At 40.4% G+C, this 19,686-nt stretch overlaps 1 protein-coding gene across 1 annotated transcript in view; it reads left to right on the forward strand.

The window, feature by feature from the left end:
* The window catches only part of LOC115812516 (zinc finger protein 385C-like), a 39,035-nt gene extending 21,704 nt beyond the window's left edge, over window positions 1-17,331 (forward strand). Inside the window, exons 3-10 of the mRNA XM_030774994.1 lie at window positions 8,734-8,876; window positions 9,958-10,068; window positions 14,408-14,609; window positions 15,128-15,493; window positions 15,735-15,925; window positions 16,100-16,198; window positions 16,345-16,434; window positions 17,101-17,331. Of these exons, the coding sequence (XP_030630854.1) occupies window positions 8,734-8,876; window positions 9,958-10,068; window positions 14,408-14,609; window positions 15,128-15,493; window positions 15,735-15,925; window positions 16,100-16,198; window positions 16,345-16,434; window positions 17,101-17,331 (1,433 nt within the window). The remainder of the gene's footprint in view (window positions 1-8,733; window positions 8,877-9,957; window positions 10,069-14,407; window positions 14,610-15,127; window positions 15,494-15,734; window positions 15,926-16,099; window positions 16,199-16,344; window positions 16,435-17,100) is intronic.
* Window positions 17,332-19,686: the final 2,355 nt, after the last annotated feature.

The raw sequence follows: 19,686 nt of genomic DNA on the forward strand, positions 1-19,686 counted from the left end.
CTCACCACATGAGTGTTAAAATATCTAAAATAACTTTCTCTATGATGGTTTTTGATTCATGTTTTATCTATAAATGTGAAATTCGATAGCACTCTATGTGCAATGATAATCATTTAAGGCTATCCACCATGAACTGCATCATGCATCAGAGGGTAAATATGCATTGGAAGGTAAATACATCATGAATAGGTGAAATTAAGAGAATAAGCCTCATTTAAAATACCATTTTTTCCCATAATAAAAAACTGTAATTTATTAGAACATCAAACTTTATGTATGATAACCAGCCCCCAAAGCGGGTGCGGGGGGGTGGGGGGGGTGGGGGTGTGGGGGGGACCTTCACCATCCCACCAATTAATTTTGCTCAATCTTTTTTTTTTTTTTGATCAGCTGTCATGTTGTCTGAGCTAATCGGCTGGATGCAGGCTTAAATTAAAGCTCTTTCTTCCCTCTTTCCAATAAATGTGTATGTTTATACAGACAAACAACATACATGCATTTATTACAAAAAAAAAAAACCATAGCAAAATTACTCTGGAATGACTTTGATCTTTGGAAGCACAAAAATTACACTCATCTCAAGGTTGTATGTCGCTTGCATGAACTGAACGTATAAATGTAATTAAGATCAAATCCTGATATGTATTATCACATGCACCATTACTCACTAGTTTAGCTGTAATAAGGAATATGACAATCAACTGCTTGACAGTTAACCCCTCAAAATGTACAATCAGATGAATCCTTATCATTTTTATTAATTAATGGGACAGAAGCAATATTCTAAGTCTAAAGTAATGAACCTTGATTCAGTAAATCTTGAAAGACAGACATTCAGATGGGCTGGAAAATAAGTTGGAGTTAGAGTCACATTTTTATTATTATTATTATTATTATTACACTCAGAAGGATATCCATCAGGCTTTTACAGCCTCCTCTGTAAAAAAACAACAAAAAAACAAAATGTATTGTAACAGTGTTATAGTGTCTTCCATGACTAAAATTGGTGTATTGTCTAGGTATGACATTTTTGTAAGTCTGATCTTTTTAGGGAGTTGTAAAAATCTTCAGAGCCGCTGTTCATGACTCTGGTTTTGTTAGTGTATGAGCTGGCTGATATTTTTATTGATCTGACAAAAAGCTTTCGTTTGTCTCTTTTGTCTTGTATCTGCCCTAATGCTGTTTTGTTTTGTCAAGAGATATACGAGATTATATGACCCTGTAAACTTTATGTAAAATTAAAGAGAAAAAGTGAACTTGTCCTGTCCAATCAGATTTTAATGTGTAAATTTCTTAATGTGTGTTTGTTTTGCATGTCAACGTTAACTCATTTAAACAATGCACTTTTTTTTACGTTGCGTTCCCGGAATGTTCTATAAACTGTATAGCACAGGCAACTCTAGTTAACACACCAATATAAACCGCAAACACAAAGCCAGGCAACTTGTCTTTGCACACCAGAAAACACAGTCATTTACAGTGATTGTTTGCTGCTGGCAATGTTGGCCATAACCCACAATAAAATTGATTTATTTAACATAGAAGTGTGAAGAACATGACATTTTCTGATTATTCTGGGTCTTTTGAGGGGCTTTTCAGGGTTTTTTTTATGCTTGTGTGAAACAGCCAGAACTAACTATCCTCTCTGTGCCAAAGTGGTTGTCATTTGCAGCTCCAGAGCTATAATGGCCATATACGGAACCTCAACACTGCATTCAAAGGTTCCAGTCAGTACCACTGAGATCAATCCAAACTCTGGATGTGCAGGTTGTAGTATCCAGCAGTATAGTGCACCTGGATACAATTTTTTCAGAGAGAGTAACTCTTCATCCCTAACTCTGTCCTCCATTTTAAGAGTTTTGCTGGTGGACTATCATGGGTGGGCATTGTGAATACAGACAAGGGAAATCTGTAGAGGTTCTGTGTGTCTGTCTGATTCTTACTTATGCCCTACAAATCACTTTCAATCAGAGAAGGTGTTAATATGAACTGAGTTTATGAACGGGAGTTATGAATATGAACATGTATATGAGTTTATCTGAAAAGAATTCTGTGTTTAATCATAATGCACTGAACCGATTTTAACTCTACTAATCAGAATCAAACCAAGCCAACTGCACTCCAAACAAAGTCTAATGGGAATCACTCTGCTCGCACTCTAACCATAACTATTATTTTGTGAGATGTGTTTGCTTGGCATGTGTGATTGACATATGGCACAATTAGATTATAATAATGATGGCTGCTTTTAAATGATTCACCCTCGCGGTTAAATTTAGAACCCTCAATCTAAGCCTTGCTCTGCAGCTGTTCCCCCGTAATTGTAGCATTCATCAATCATTGCTTTTTTTTCTCATTCGCCTGAACTGCAATGAGCAGAGTTAATAAGTTCACTTTTGAGAAGAGGAGGGAAAAAAAAGCACGATTTCTGTTTGCTTTTGAGCAATGAAGGCCTAATTCGCTCGCATTAAGTAAGGGTCGAAAAGACACATTTTGACCAAGAAATCTTGAGAGACAAATTGAAAGTGAAAATTTCCTCCAGTTCTCTCCACTGAATTAACATACTGCTCCTCTCCTCTCCTCTTTCTGTTCTCTTTCTCTTCTCCCCAAGCCTTCAACATCCTTATTTTTACCCATCCTTCCCACTTAATCTGTCTCTTTCTTTTCCATTCCTCCTCCTCTCTGCAAACCATCCCCCTTTTTTTTCTTTCTGTCCTTTTTCTCTCCTCTAACCCTCTTTCCCGCCCAGTCCGGCTGTTCCGAGGTGATGTCCTCTTAATTGTGCGCAGCCGCCTGGAGGTAAAATGGCTGCCCAGGTGGCTAAGTCCAGCTGCTCTGTTCCTTTCTATTGCACTAAGGCCAGAAAAGGCACTCTGCAATATGGCGTCCACTGCCTATTTCACTGATTTAATTGTTTAGCAATATTTCACCAAGGCATTCATGGTATATTTGATCTTGTCTTTGTAGTACGTGTAATATCTGTTATTGTAACATAGGACACTAATGTACTTTTGTTAACTTTGCGCTCTCTCTCTCTCTCTCTCTCTGTTCTATTTTGTCTGTCTACATCTACCTCAGCTACATTTTCCCATCTCCCTCTTTTCCTCACAAATGGTTCACTTTAAGATTATGAGTCATCTAAAACCTACTCCTGTGAAAATAGGAAGATTAAGCCCTCATTTTGTCATTTTGTGTGTGTGTGTGTGTGTGTGTGTGTGTGTGTGTGTACACTCACATGCTCATTTCCCAAAACACATTTTCGATTGATTCTCTTCAGAACCTGTCTATAATGGAAATGTCACTGCAGTAAGATTTTAGTCACCTGAGTCTTTTTTTTTTTTTTTCAGTCAAGCAAACTGACTGAGTGTCGTGTACCTGGGATGACGCAATTTAGTGTTTTGATTACTCATCTAACAGCAGTCTTTTTTTCAGTGGGTTTAAACAACGGGAAATAAATGTGAGAATATGGCCTGTTTTTCATGCATCTTAAAGGTGAAAAAGTGGATGCTACAGGAATAACTGGTCTAAATTGCATTCAGAAGATTAGTAAGCAATCCTATCTCTATCTCCGTGTCTGTCTTTGTATTTATGACCTTTACTGAAGCTATTATTTGCATCAAATCCTCAACTAACTAGCCAATCCAATCTGAACATAACGAGATTGCCATGCTCATTGAGTTTTAGCGTTCAACCGTGACCACAAACAATGCAAGCTTAACGCTGACCACCAAACTGTGAGCCATGACAGTCCTCTGTTCGTCTTAGAAATGACCTTTATCTCATAATGTCTGATGGAGTTTATATGGACAGATATTATAGACTTCTGACAGCAATGCTAGAGACTGAGCTTTTTTTAACTGAAATCTGTGGAACATGATTGTGCTGGAGAAAGGTATGTCTGCAACAAATATTAGAAATACTTAGGTTTAATCTTTTGTTAAGATACCATTTAGATGCTATTACTTAGTGTTTGAATGCGTAATAACAATGTCGTCGATCTTGTTTGAGATTTATTTCACCTGTCTGTCTCTTTGCAATGATTTGAATACTTTGTATATACAATGTTCATTAAATATATACATGTTGGTAAAGAGACATTGTGTTTTTATGTCACTGAGAAACTTCAGCAGAAGAGATGTTTTCTGTGTTTTGTAACAGGCTTTAATCCTATTAAATTGGCCAGTGCGACCCTGCAGAATTTAATATTCTTTGTCTGCTGAGATTTTCTCAGTCAGACTGTTCAGTTTTTTGGTTTTTTTGCTTTGTTTTTTTAACATGACTGGGTAGTGTCAGTGTTTATTCTGAAAGAAGAAGTTTTCAACCTTGTTGATCTATGTGCCCACTGCAACAAGAATTTCATTGTAACTGAAAATTTTATACATTTTGTCATTAGATATTTATATTTACCATTTTTTTCCCCCTTGCTTACACTTTGAATCATAGTAAAATATATTAGTGCGCAGCTTTGTTTGGCTGACTGAGCGCAAATAGCTTCACATAAAACATTTATTTTGGGAAACTGTGACAAAAAAAGACCCTATGAAAGGCACAGTTAATTTATGGAATTTTAGATCATTACCGAAGATAAGCGTTATTCATAGAGATATACAAAAAAATCAAATGATACACCAAAAAGCATCTATGTATCAACAAACAATCAAGGTAATTTTATGATGAGCCCACTGAGTTTGTGTACTACCATTTGGTTGCACAAAAAAAGTCACTGCAGTGAGGCTCTTGTTTGTTGCTTTTCTGTCACCAAACAAGAAGTTATTCATGCAACTCGTCTGTGGTTTAACCCAGAGGAATTTGACACTTTAAGATTTAAGGCTTAACAGTCACAGAATAGCATAAGCTGTCCCTTTGCACCTCCATTTTGAGGTCTTTTGAAAGCTTACCTAGAAATAGAAACATTTTTCTCCCCCAAGGAACATCCCGTATGAATGCTTAACTTCAAAGCCTTGGTCAAGATTTATTTCTCTTCTTATTTTCCTCATTCAGACATGTTTGAAATGAAACAGAACCAAGTTGACTCTTTGACAGAGAAGAGACAGAAACTGTCAAAGCCAAGATGACACTTGGTTTTGAAGGTTTTATATTTTTTTTTCCACATTTCTCATCTAGCTACTTATTGTAAGTGCCTAGAAGATTAATGAGATCAATTTTGATGAGCGAAAGAGAGAGAGAGAGAGAGAGAGAGAGAGAGACTGAGTGAAAAAGAATCTGTGTCCCCAAAAGTCAGCCATGACAAGCAGATTAAGCGGAACGACCCATTTTAGTCTAAGCCTACAGTCTCACTCCATCACTCTATCATCACTGCCAGAGAGAGCTGGAGAGAGGGAGAGAGATCGGTTTCTCCATTCCAGCTCATAATCCTCTCTCGAGTTCTTCTCATAGAGATCTGAACAGCCATTTTAAACATGGATATGTTGTGTCTTTCTTGGTACATTTGTTGTTTGTGCAGTGTCAGGTGCTCAAAGTGAGTAACACGCAGGGCTCTTCTGCTGGTGCTGAAATGCTTGCATATTGGATTCATGAGCAGCAACTAGTCAATAATGTGAAATCGTGTATAAAAAAAAAAAAAGCTATACCTTGATAAATCACAGCTCCTCTTCAGCCATATCAACCACATCTCAAATATTTGCGTTTTGGTGGTTTACAATGCAATTTTGACTAAATATGAAATCAAATTTAAATGGACTGGGTAGAAATTGTGTAACAGAATGTAATAAAGTCACACAGATGACTTGACTTTCACTCAACTGTGAATATCTGGTGTGATCTGTGAGGAGACGTCGGGGCAACGTCACCGTTCTCTGTCCTCTCCTGAGCTCCATTTAACAGAATGTTCTGACCACACCGACAACAGCGTCAAGTAAAGACGGAAATCGACCTACACAATCTTTGTGTTAGCCGCTGTACACTTGACTGAACTGGTTTCCTGATGAGATTGTGTTTTTTATGGGGGGAGTGGCGGGGGGGGGGGGGGGGGGGGGGGGTCAGGAAAAAAATCAATGGGATACAAATACGACCATGGGGTTGTTGTGATGCATAACAGCCCTAAAGCATAAAGCCAACCGCTTTCCTCTTCATCCTAACAAGCCAACCCTGTGGACCCCCCACTGATTAGAAAAGAGACTGAACAACTCTTGGCTGAGTGCTGGGAATATAATAGGAGTTCCCTCTAGTTCTCTCTGAAGTAAGACGGATTGCCTGAAGCGTTGCCACTGTATGTAGGCTCTTCAGCACCACGGGGTGTAGAAAAACCGATGTGCAGATAACGTCAAGGAAATGTTTCTGTCAAGGGTTGTAATTTCCTCACAATGAACGTGGTTGCTGGAGAGCCCTGACGTTGTCCTGTTCAAGGTGACACTGATATCGATTCCAAACAGGCGAGAGTCTCTTGAAAAGCTGCTGTCAATGCATTGTTATGGTAGCAGTGCTGTGTCTCTGTAGATTGTGAAGACAGGTTTGCCTGCAAGACATTGCACTGGCCCGCATTTTCACCTGCATGTTTAGACATAGATAATTAACAAAGGCAAAATGCTTTATTAGGCATCATGATACAGATTCACAGTCATATACAGCACAATCATGAGTCTTCAGTTCTTGTTTTAATGCTTCTTAGACACCTCCACCACAGGATTTATGTGTGAAGTGAGGAGAATACTGGTATCTCATTAACACAAGGTGATGCCTATCACCTAAATTCAATTTGTACAGAAGGCAATAATACTAGGACAGGTATAAATGGCCTTTGTCACAGCTGGTTGTCTGGCTAAAGTATCCAGTTTTAAAGTTCAGCTAAGTCTTTGTTGTGGCTTTTCATCTGCTCCTTGCTTTTTATTTGAAGATGTATTTCTTCTCTGTTGAGCTTGAGTTTCTCTGTCTCAAGAACAGTGGATCACTGGTATTTTCCTGTGCCTGTCTCTCAGGTGAAGTCATGAGATGAGAGCTTGGGTGAAAGGGCCTAAGAGGTGGCAGTTGGTCATATAATAGAGTGGGGCAGTTGGTCATATAATAGATAAAACACTCTCCTTTTCTGGGGCAGGTGGAAATAACGGTGACTCTTGGAGTGCTCTCTTTTCTCTGCAGGGCCGAGTAAACAACAACAATGCCATTTAAGTTTGCTCATAAAACACTCTTTTATGACTTTTCAGAAGCGCTTGTCAAACCTCTAAATATTTCACATTTCCATGATGAAGTCACTTTTTAATCTGTTCCGTGTTTATTGTTTTAAACTCTGCAACATTTTTTTTATGATTTCAGTTTATTGAACTCTATCAGCTGAGTGAACACGAGCCTTTTTCCTGCGTGCGTTATTAACAGAGAATTTTTGTGAAGTGCTTTGTGGACAAATGTTGTTTCTCATATTTCACTTGAAAGGGACATTTTTTCCGATAGCACGAATTCCTGCAAGTTGGATATGGGAAACAGTGAAAAGTTCCGTCAGCATTCGGTGCACGCTACCACGAGTCTAAACCAATTAAAAACAGGAGGTATAAACACCAATTAGCGTTAACTACAAATATATGTAATTAAATATCCTTCCCATTTCACTAATTGTCAGTCATAACGCTAATCAAAAAGTAAAGCTAAATTGTGATACATGCTCAGTCATATCTATGGTTATGACGAGGAGAAGAACACAGAGGAGAGCACAGAGATTTGGAAGGAGTCCTGTAGGGAGACGATAGGGTAAAGAAAAACAGTTGAGAGTAAAGAAAGGGGGATAAAGACAGCGAACTGGTGGAAGAGTAAGAACTCGTATAGGAGAATAGCAGGGAGAGAGGAAGGGGCAAGTTTTTTTTTTTTTAATTAATCCTGATTGTCTGTTGATGTGTGTTGCGCATATTCTCCCACGGGAAGCTTTCACCTCGCTAAAGATCAAAAGGAATTTAATGGGCTGAAAGGAAACCCGAAAATGTCCGTGCGAAAAAGCGCTTTGCTGGGACGCCGTCAGAGATATGCACAAATGAAATAAGACACCGCTCACTCATATTTTGTTTTCTTTTTTCTTTTTTTGTTGTGTTTGTAGGGAAAAAAAATGTTGTGTTATGCAAAACACTTAAAAACATACAAATGGTAATAGCAGGGAAGCAGAACCAGACTCTCAAAATGTCAAAATGCTAAAAATACTGGCAAATGTAACAGACCATGATATTCCCAGACAAAAACCCGCATGGGAATGAGTCCTAATGTGTACCTAACATTTTGCAACTTCTCTTTAGAAGCATTTGCATTTTTTTGGTATGCTAGTATACGCAATACATTTCTGCACAACATTTCTGCTTTATATTACAATAAAATGTGTATATTTAAATGTGTTCTCTCTTACGAGAAGAAAGCTTCCACATCATCATCGTCACAGAAGTATATCATGAAAAGAGCTGTGAGCTACTTGAATAAGAATGAACCAAGATAAAACCAAGCTTTAAAACTCTAAACTGAATAGAAGTCACTTTATTTGTAAGCTGTGTTCATGTCTCAGTTAGGCGTGGCTCTGTGTGACTGTGATGTTTGCATGTTCTGGCTCAATGTTTTTCTAAACAAAAGCATTCGCTAGGACTGTAGACTGACACTGACACTGAAAACACTCGCCACTGATTGTGTTGTAGATTAATGTTAGCTGTACTGAGTGCGGTTAATACACATGGAATATTCATGAAGCTAGGGATGAATCAAAGGAAGCATTTTTTTAATTTTAAAATGACCTGTTATTTGTCCCTGCAGGAAGTCCTGCCCATGGCAGCCCTCTCCTGGCATCACTGCCACTTCCTGGTCGCTCCCTGCAGCCGCAACTGGATCTGAAGCATTTCTTACCACTCAGAGTGAACGGTTCCACTCCTCTGAGTCTCTTCCCCAACTTCAACACGGTCAGTACTGTGTGTGCACATATGTGTGTGTGTGTGTCTTGTTCGAGACCCTAACTTGAATGAATAATTCAAACACTGTCAGAAAGAGGGGATGTTTTACATAACCTCCTCTGTTCATGAAGGGCCTCTTCTGAACACATTCACCCACGAAGTTAGGTCAACCAAGAGTCAGTGATCTTATCAGTTATAGTGAGTCGCTGAAATCATTCTGTCTTTAGCTAGGCGTGTAAATGCATGAAGCTGTGTTAGTGCAATCAGCAGAATCTGGTTTACCTGTGGTGTGAATGGATATAGATGGGGACTGACAGGTACAGGCACAGTTCTCCTCATCAGCTGTAAACACACCGCATTCAGACAGACAGAAAATGAGAGAACGAGACAGACTTAGAAGTAACAAAAAGTGAGAGAGAGAGAGTAGGGACTGATGTGAACTGAGATCTCCATCTGCCCGTGCTCCCGCGGAGAAGCAAATACAGTCAGACACTCTCATCAGTGTCTGAGATTAAAGAGCTGATTGGCTGTCATGCTGAGAGGTGAGAGACAAGAGAGTTCCAGTGGGAATGGCAGGCAAAAAGCCCAGTTCACGTCAAAACTGCAAAATCAGCTCAGATGGTAGCACTGAATATTTCTGAAGTGCTTTTGAATGACTGAGTTTTAAATTTAACATGTAACATGTCAGTTAGGCTATCAACCAAACTGACACGCAGTAGTTCACACAATGTTCCCTCTCACACCAGCTTTGCATGTTAAGTAATAACTTATCTGTCTGCGCTGGTATTATGTGAATTGAGCTTAGCTCCTCAGGCCAATAACAAACCAGCTGCTTCACCTCCACAATAATCAGTACTCTGCTATTGTGTTTAAAATTATACAGTCTGCATTTATTTCTTGCTTAGTTCTTCAAAGAACACAACCCACTTGCTTTGGTCAGCTAAACAGTACTCTGCATTAGTTGTATTAGCACTTTTAAAGAGAATTAAGGCATTTCAGATTAGTATGCGGTGACCAGTATTTAGTTATATTGAGTATATTAGGAAGTTGATCATTGCAAGTCACATTTTGTTACTGTGTTTCTAACCAGATGGACCCAGTCCAGAAAGCAGTTATTAACCACACCTTTGGTGTGGCTCAACCGCTCAAGAAGAAACAGATTATCTCCTGCAACATCTGCCACCTGCGCTTCAATTCTACAGTCAGTGAGAAAAACTTCTCTTGTCTGTCTCTCTATTTTCTCCTTTTTTGTTGTGTGTGTGTGTGTGTGTGTGTATGTGTGTGTGTGACATTTACAAGCTATTACCATCTTGTATGGATTGTGTCCACTTATCTGGAAGTCCCAAAAAATGGCAAGGCTTTTCATATTTCATTTAGAACTTGTTTTCCTCTCTCTCTCATCCTCTTGATGTCTTCTCTCTCCCTCTTTTTTTAATCCGCAAGCCAGTTTCCTCACTTACAGTGTACAAGCACTCAAACACCACACACACACACACACACACACACACACACACGCACGCAGACAGGACAATGGAGTGGAGATTCTCAGCTTGTCTGCAAGATTATTCTTTATAGAGGAGCTAATTACATTTGGGGATGGCCTGCTAGGGCTGATTAGCAGCCTCCAACTGCGTGCCACTCTTTCACACAGCAAAAGAACATCATATCACTTTATCTCTATTCATTTTCACATTGATTACTCCTCTTTTCATGTCTTTTATGTCTCTCTCCTCTCTTCTCAGCCCATTTAATCTAGCGTTTCATGAGAAATGCAAACACACTGTGATGGGCTGAGATGTAAAGGAGACAGAATGGGGGGGGGAGCTGAGGGCACCTCTGTGTGACTTTTTCTTATTCCAGTGCCGTACTTTGACTGAGTGAGAAGATAATCGATAATCAATAGAGTTTAATTTCTCTGTACTCTCTGTTACCGAATCCCTTTACCTGCCCCACATGTTCCTTTAAAACTGTTCAGCTGCACAAACCAAAAAGGAAAGCTGTTCTCTTTCTTCTCGTCTCTTCCCTAGATATTTGATTCATTTTTGCTCGATTTGTACTGATAGTTATCTGATCATTCATTTGCATTCTAATGGCCTGAAAGAAAAACTCTGAATTCCAATGAGAGCGGTTTGTAGGAAAAAGGGACCTGGATCTTCATTTCAAATCGAACCTATCATGTGTTATGAGTTAGATATATATATGTGTGTGTGTGCGTGTATGTGTGTGTGTGTGTGTGTACCTGTATCTATGAGTATAAGTGTGTGTGAGAAATTGGGTAGTTTCAGTATGAAGGACACAGCCCTAGGGTTCCATGAATAGCTGATGGCACCAGTTTTTTGAAGACTATGAATAAATTCAATCCTTTTTGTGAAGACTGATAATTCACATCACTTTGAATTCATTTAGTCACTGCTGTGTATTTCTCTCTCAGCATCTCAGCCAATGGCCGAAAACAATGGCCGAGTTCCGCTGTAATTCGGCAGTTACCACTGAAGAGCCGCGTCCCCCATGTCTTCCGATAGACTGGGCAACATTTTTATCACAGCACAGCATTAGTGCCATAGAGTTTGCATATATAACCAAGCACATAATTAGTCTTTTCTATTCTAATTGCACACTTTTCTGTTTAAGAAGAACATCCTCACGTTGTTGCGGCAAAAAACAAGGCATGGCTGGGCTGTACATGAATTTGAGACTTTTTGTTTTACTTCAGTAAACTGAGATAATGATATTTGCGTGCCGCCTGAGATCATTAATGCCTGTCCTCTCCCTGTGCTTGCAGCCTGGCCAGCAGTCAATGAACATCTGACCAAGGAGTCTGGGTTTGAGCAAGGAAGTGGATACGGGTTGGTTTTGGATGCGTTGGAGGTTTGAAGACAGACAAGAAAGGGAGAGAGAGAGAGAGAGAGAGAGAGAGAGAAGGAGAGAGGTCACGTCAAAATGATTCGGTGCATGTTTACGTCACTCAAATAACGGCTATATCGTTATTTTGAAAGAGTAAGAGCAGAGAAATCAGGGATGTGTGTTCTGTGTGTGTGTGTGTGTGTGTGTGTGTTTTTGTCTGTTATTTGGAGAGAGGGCAAAACGCACATGCTCCGCGTTGAATGACTGTCTCTCGCTGGCATTCAAGCATCGTGAGACTTGTGCCCCCTAACCGTGAAACCATCACTGTCACTCAGCTTCACTTGGGGTAAAGTGGGAGGGGGTTGGGGTTGGGGGGTGATGTGTGGGCACCGCCTTCTACCCACCCACACACTCCCACACACAGACACACTCACGCTCACACACGTGAAATCCCTCACAGATCACCCAGGGGTTGTCCATCCGAGTGGAATGTGTTGGAAAGAATGTGTGCATAATCAGAAGTGATTATACACACACACACACACACACACACACAGAGATGCACATTCACACGCAAATCCACACACACAAACCATCATATGATTTAAAGAGACACATATATCTGTAAGCGACGTCTGTTCTGAGTGTGTTCTGTGTGTCCTGAGTGGAACAATGGATTTTTTTCCTGAATCTCTGCTGGAAATGCACGGGAACTTGGTGCATTGTTTATGTTTGCTATTTTGACTGTCATTTTGTCCACATTGATGAACTGCAGAAACCGAGGTTAAGACGACAACATTTAAAAGATAGATGCAGTGAAACAGTTGCCTTTCAACTCCCACTTCAGACTATTTAATCATTATAAGGGTTTTTGAACAATATAGCACATGTGCATGAGCTATTGTGTACCATTGTGCACATGTTCTGCGTGTGAGAATGTTTGGACGTGTGTGTGTGTTTGTGTGTCTGTGTCTGTGTGTATATGTATGTATTCCTTCTATTGTACAGATCCAGCCTGTGACATTGAGTGTGTGCGTGTGTGTGCGTGTGTGTGCGTGTGTGTGCGTGTGCGTGTGACAGTTCCTGTGTGTATTCTCCTGTGGTGTTCAGGCTTTGCAGGGGCTCTATTGTGTGTTTAATGGCTCTCTTATCACGGCCGCTATCATAGTCCCTAAAGCCGGTGAATAGAGGCATCACACACACACACACACACACACATTATTCTTTGCTTCCAGTCACCGTTATGAAAAGAAAAACATGTTTTTTTTTCTAAATGTTGTTTCGAAAATTCACACATTCTATTCATGTTGTTGAAAGGCAAAGTCAAAGAGTTTGTACACTTGTTTCCACTTCTATTCACATGAATTGGAATTGGGGTAGTGGCAGCATAGCAGTAGGGAAAGAACAGGCTTATAACCAAAGCATTGTATGTTTGAATGAATTTTGAGCATGTCACTCGAAGCACTTAACATTAAGACATCAGAGTCATGCAACCTATGACATTAAAGCAATTGTAAGTCACTGTGAATAATAGTTACAGTTAAATGAATACATGTGATACATAGAAACCACTTTGCCTCATATATTATATTATATTATATTATATTATATTATATTATATTATATTATATTATATTATATTGTATTATATTATATTATATTATGTTATGTTATATTATATTATATTATATTATATTATATTATATTATATTATATTATATTATATTATATATTGTTCACTGCAACAGAATGTGTGTCATTGGTCTTTACATTGTATATGATGTGTGAAAGTGGATCTGGATGATAAGGCAACAAACGGAACAAAGCAGTCATTTGGGGCTGTTTTTGGGCTGTACTGTAATGACCTGACCAGATATTGGCCTGTACCATGGGTTGAACTGCATCTATTGGTTTATTGAATGAGTGTATGGGTCCTTAGCCTGTCCTTGATGTGATTTCTGTGAGTTCTTTTGTCAGCCGGGGAAAAAAAAAATCTGCCCCAAACATGCTGAGCATTTCCTGATCGATCAAGGACAAAATGTTTTCCTTCAGCTGTGGGCCTCTCAGCGTGATGTGGAGCTTCAAGTACCTGTATTTCTCTCTTTGCGTGGTGTGTGTGTGTGTGGATGTGTGTGTGTGTGTGTGTGAGTGAGTGAGTGAGAGAGAGAAAGAGAGAGAGAGAGAGAGAGAGAGCATAGGATATTGTGTGATGCGTGTGAGTGTGTTTATGTGTGTGTGCGTATATATGTGCAGTTGCAACCGTGCATATATCTGTCAGCATCTACTGAGCAGTAAATAGCAAAGCAATTGTTATGACCTGTCCATAGATCCTTATCAATGGCCTTTAAGCGTGATGAGATGCTCTTGGCTGAGAGCTGACCAGTCATTTAATGCAATTGAAAAAAGTGACTGACTGAGAGCTGGAGGATAGATGCCATATCTGTCTATAAGCAGGATTAGTCTCTCTGTCTTTGGAAGAGTGTGCATGTTATCTCCTCCTCTCACAGGCCTCACCTCACTCCATCACATCCTGTACCTCTGTGCTTCACACTGTGTGTGTGTGTGTGTGTGTGTGTGTGTGTGTGTGTGTGTGTGAGTGTGTGTGTGTGTGAGTGAGTGTGCTTGTATGCATGTATGTGATCTAGGTCAGTGACACTGTGACTGTTGTTTTTCTTATTTTTCCCCTCTGTGTACAGAACCAAGCAGAGGCTCACTATAAAGGGCACAAACACGCACGTAAGCTGAAAGCCATAGACAACCTGAAGAACAAACAGAGGAGCCATGGAATGGCATTAGGGAGAGAGAGAGAGAAAGAGAGGGAGCAAGAAAGAGACAGAGAGGGAGCGAAGACGAGGTCACTCCCCACTCTGATGGATGCTAATCTGACAGAGAGAGCAGGTGAGACAGTGAGAGTGAGTAAGTGAGAGAGAGAGAGAGAGAGAGAGAGAGTGTATGTGTGTGTTTATTTGACTCTCACAGGGAATAACACTTGGTTGGCTGGATAGAACTGTGAATACACAACTGTTTGTTAATAACAATGGTGGATTGGTGGGTCAGACTATATTGAGAGACACAGAAGGAGTGAGCAGTGTGTTTGCTGAGTGCCACTCTATTAATAAGCTCACAAGAGCTGCTAGGTATTGATCAGCTCATTGATTGGTTACATTTAATCCAGTCATCGGTCAGGAATCCCTCCTGACTTTCCTGTACACACACAATGCTCCCCTCACACCTCATTTTCAGCAGACTCAGTAAGTTAATGAAGAGGAATTATTGTACTATTACAGTGACTGAGGTGCAGTTGTCATCTGTATTGATTGCTTCTGGAGCCTTTGCATTTTAACTGCGTTGTGAGAGATAGACAGAGGGAGAGAATAATTGTCTAACATGTCTAACCTCATGCCCCCTCCCCCCAGGCATGCTGTGTGAGCCTCTGGGGGGGCGTGTGAAGCTGGAGGAGGCTCAGGGGAGCTCCGTCATGCTCACACCCATCTCAGACACTTCTTCTTCAGACATGGCCACGCTGCTCTCCCCTCAGGTCTCTCCAGGGTCTCAGGGTTCTGAAAGCACTTTGGATAGCAACCCAACTCTGGACCTCCCAACACAGGGGTCAGACTCAGAACACCAGGACCTTGAACCCTCTGTTAAGGGGGAGGAAAACAACCCTTTGACGAGAGGAGAGGAGGAGAGAGAGGGGAAGAAGAGCAGTAAACAGCACCTCCACTGTCCTGTGTGCAAAGTCACAGTGAACTCCTCCTCTCAGCTAGAGGCCCATTATAGTGGTAAAGTATCAGTTAGGGTTCATTTTTCACAGGAGTTTCAACGTGTCTGCATCATTTTACTTTTCTGTTTTCATTCTGTCTGTTCTGTCAGCCTGACTCAATATGCTGTCCTAAGGTTGTTACCTAGATTGCCGCTATATTCATTGTGTTAATGATTGCTGTGTGATTTTAGGCTTCTGTAATTGTAAAGTATACTTCAGATGACTGTTTGATTGACTGACTGGCAGTGTCATGTTTCCAGGCTCCAAACATAAGCTGATGTTAGAGGGTCAGAGCGTGCAGCCCCGCCGACGAGGGGGAAAGATCATCTCATCTCGCGTGACATCACGATCAAAACGCCATGGCAACAAGAACAGCACGACCTCATCCAACCAATCCTATCACTGCAATGTGTGTGAGATTGCAGTCAACTCGGAAACACAGCTCAAACAGGTGCGTGCGTGTGTGCGTGCGCGCGCATGTGTGTGTGCGTGTGTATATGTGTATATGTATGTTTGTGCGTGTGCATGCTGTGCCTTTTCCTTGCTGACAAACCTGGTCTTCATAGCTATATATCAACTTCTTCAAGTAATTCTCAAAATAATGTTGCTTCAATTGCTTCCTTAGCACATGAGCAGTAGAAGACACAAAGACAGACTGGCTGGAAAACCCCCCAAACCAAAGTTTAGTCCATATAACAAGAATCCAGCAAACTCTGTGCTAGCGGTGAGTCACTCTCTCTCTCTCCCTTCTCTCTCTATGTGTCTCGCACACATTTAAATTCAAACACAAACACACACATACAGTCAAACATACATGTGACATACCCTCAACCAGCCCTCTACTCCACCCCATTTCTCTCCCCTCTGCAGAGTGTGAGATTTTCGGGGGTTTCAGACAGGGCTGGCCTCACCCCCGGGGGAATGTGCTCCCCCTACAACCTTTCCATGGTTACCTGTCAGGTGAGGCCAGAGGTAAATGATCCTCTGGATGTTCAAGAGGCCTGAAACAGACAGCAGTGTCTCTAGAGAAAGCCAGAAGAAATAGGCACTGGTTGCGCAGCGATGAATTCTGCTCTCATGAACTGCTGACTTAAACTTGTCTGTCTGACAGTAAAAAGACATGGTCTGGGAATGGTTGGGCACATTCTTGAATGTCCTCTTTAATCTTTAACCTACACACACATACACACACACTCACGCACACACACACACACACGCACGCACGCACGCACACACGCACGCACACAGAGGACTGCACAGTCTTTTTTCTTTTATTTATACAGCTGTTACAGTCTCAAACCAGGACTCATTCCTCTTTGAGATATTTCAGGCTACAGTGAGAAATAGCCACAACACAGACACACACACATGCACTCACACACACACACACACACACACACGCACGCACACAGAGACAGACAGACAGACAGACAGAGAGCGAGAGAAAGACCGACAGACAGCGAGAGAGAGAGGGAGACAGACAGACAGACAGAGAGAGAGAGAGAGAAAACATACTCAGATTTGTACTCAGTCTCAGTTTCAGATTTCTGTAGATGTGAACAGCTGTGGAGAGAGATGAATGGATAAAATGACTTAATCAGTGTGTCTTTTTTTTTTCTCTCTCAGACCAAATTGGCTCTCCAGAAGCAGCTCTCAAAAACCCTGACTGCGGGCTTTCTCCCCTCACCTTTGACCCCTGCTACCTTGTGCACCATGGCAACCAACCCATTGACCATACGCCATGCTCCAGGGCCGGCCGCCATCATTCAGACTCCTTTACTCAGTCCTGCACTGTTTAGACCCGCCCCCGGGCCCCTTAGGGCTACTCACACACCAATCATCTTCTCTCCCTATTAGCCACTCCCACAAAAGACATTTACTGACAGAGTCATATAGCGATCTATGTTTTCATGGAGATCAAACCGTGAAAAGACACCTAACAACCAGGTGTAAGCTGAAACTATGCAGCAAAATAGAGAGACATTGAAATCAGGAGAAACCTGAGCTTAAAATAGGACAATAATTCTGCAAAGTGTGCCAATTATATTCATGAATAACTGGAACAGGTGCAAGCACACACACCAAGAAACACAATTAAGAGCAGGGTTTGGGTTAAATCCATTTCACTCTCAGAAATTTAGCAGGAGAAATAGAACTTAATTGTGCTGAACCTTTTTTTTTTCAATTGGCATTCAAAATCAGATGAATTTCGCTAATTCACTGGTGTTGAAATGGAGTTGACTTGAAACGTCTCAGCATATGATGATGATGATGATGATGATGATGATGATAACTATTGCCGCTCTTCTTAATCCCTTTCCCTGTGGCCCTGTGGAGAAGCTATCCCATTTCCTGTTTTCCCTCTTGGATCGACTTGTATACATCCTTCTGATGCTTTGCAAGAAGTGTCATAGACTCCCGTTGCCACGGAGACACAAAACTTCTCTTCCCTTTGAGTCTTTGGCTAAGGACCATAGGAGCCCCTGTCTGTATCCATTAGGACAGGCAGTTCAAGCTGAAACAAGATGTGATGTTTTTTTTTATTTGTTCACTTGTGCTAATCATTTGTTAGCTGATTAGATTATAGACAAGAACTGTAGGCCTATACTTTTGTCATATATTTATTTTGAGGTTGTTGCCAAATCCCTTTACTTGACTAATGATGTTTCTCTTGATAATGTTTTTTTATCATTATGTTGTAATAAATGTAAGAAAAGGAGAGAAGGAGTGGGAGAGATGAGAAGAGGAACAAGGGGGAAATAGATAACAACAGCAAGCCGCGAAGAAGAAAATAAATAGATAAAAAGACTGGACAGTAAGAAAGAATAAGGTTTTAGTGGATGTATGTGTTATTTGGAGCAAGCAATCCAAAGTGTTCTTTAATTAGCATTTGCTGATTCTGGGCTGTGGCGATACAATACCATTTCAGTCTTCATCAAATCATACGTTTACAGCACCTGAGCAATATTATACGTGGGAATCACAGTATTTACATTTTTGACTAAAACATTTGGCTTCTCATTTGCTTGATCTAGAAGTGTCAAGTGTGCCATTATGGCCAAATGTTATGGATAAATGTCGATTGCTCCCTCTTTGCCAAACATAATCCTCTCCTTCCTGTTTCTTTTTTTAAGCCATTGACAATCAGTTCCCATCAGGCCAGCGATGTGAAGAGAGGAAAGAATTTTCAGGGACATGAGGAAGGATAAACACACACACACACACACACATGCACGTACACACACACACACACACACACACACACACACACACACACACCAAAACAGTCAGGTGAGGCTTAGACCTCTCTAAGAGACCATCTTAGACCTCTCTAAAACATTGATGGCAAAAAAAAACTGTAACTCTTAAATACGTGTTGCTTTTAATTCATCTACATTACTGTCAACGGCACTTTATAGCATGTTACACTTTAAAGCATATTACATCATGAAAGTGGTACAAGAGGCATGTAACTTGTAATAGAGTATGTTATAAGGTGCAATAGAACCTGCTATAAAGGGCTTATTACATCGTTATTATTGTGACATGTATTACATTTCAACAAGTTTTACTGATCTTGCCAATACTATTAAGTGTTATAAGAATATTGTGTTATAAAAAGCAGCCTGGCACTGCCACAATGATAAGGAATAGCCCTTTACATAAAACATCATCTGGCAACACTAAATCTTTTAGCCTGAGGAAAAGTTAGGCAATTCCATGTTCAAAAGCATTTTTTTTTCATGGGTTTATCAAATGAGAGAAATGTTACCATTGAAGTTTAAAAGCACTTTTATCTGTCTTAGCTAAACCAGAGACTGTAATAACCAAGCTGCTATCATCCCTCATGTCCATCTAGTATGATTTTCCAACCAGATTTGCAGAAAAAAACAATTGTAAGCAACATCATATTATATGTCATAAATTATATTGAATTCTCATTTTGTTGGATATCTCTTGGATATTTAACTCTAATTTGCAATAATGTAAAGCTATTCATAGAGAAAAAACATGTACAGTATATTGTTTCTGGTTGTAATGAATCATGTAAAAGAATGAAGTATTATTACTATCATCAGCGTTTGGTTCCTTTTCTTCTCACCCCACATACAGTAGAACGATAGTTTGGGTTCATGTTTTATGGCAGCTTATGTTTTGCTTGTAAAGAAATGCAAGCTGTTAACAAAAACGGCAAGGTGCCCTGTAATGTCA

The sequence above is a fragment of the Chanos chanos genome, chromosome 5 (assembly GCF_902362185.1).
Source record: "Chanos chanos chromosome 5, fChaCha1.1, whole genome shotgun sequence".
Lineage (NCBI taxonomy): Eukaryota > Metazoa > Chordata > Actinopteri > Gonorynchiformes > Chanidae > Chanos > Chanos chanos.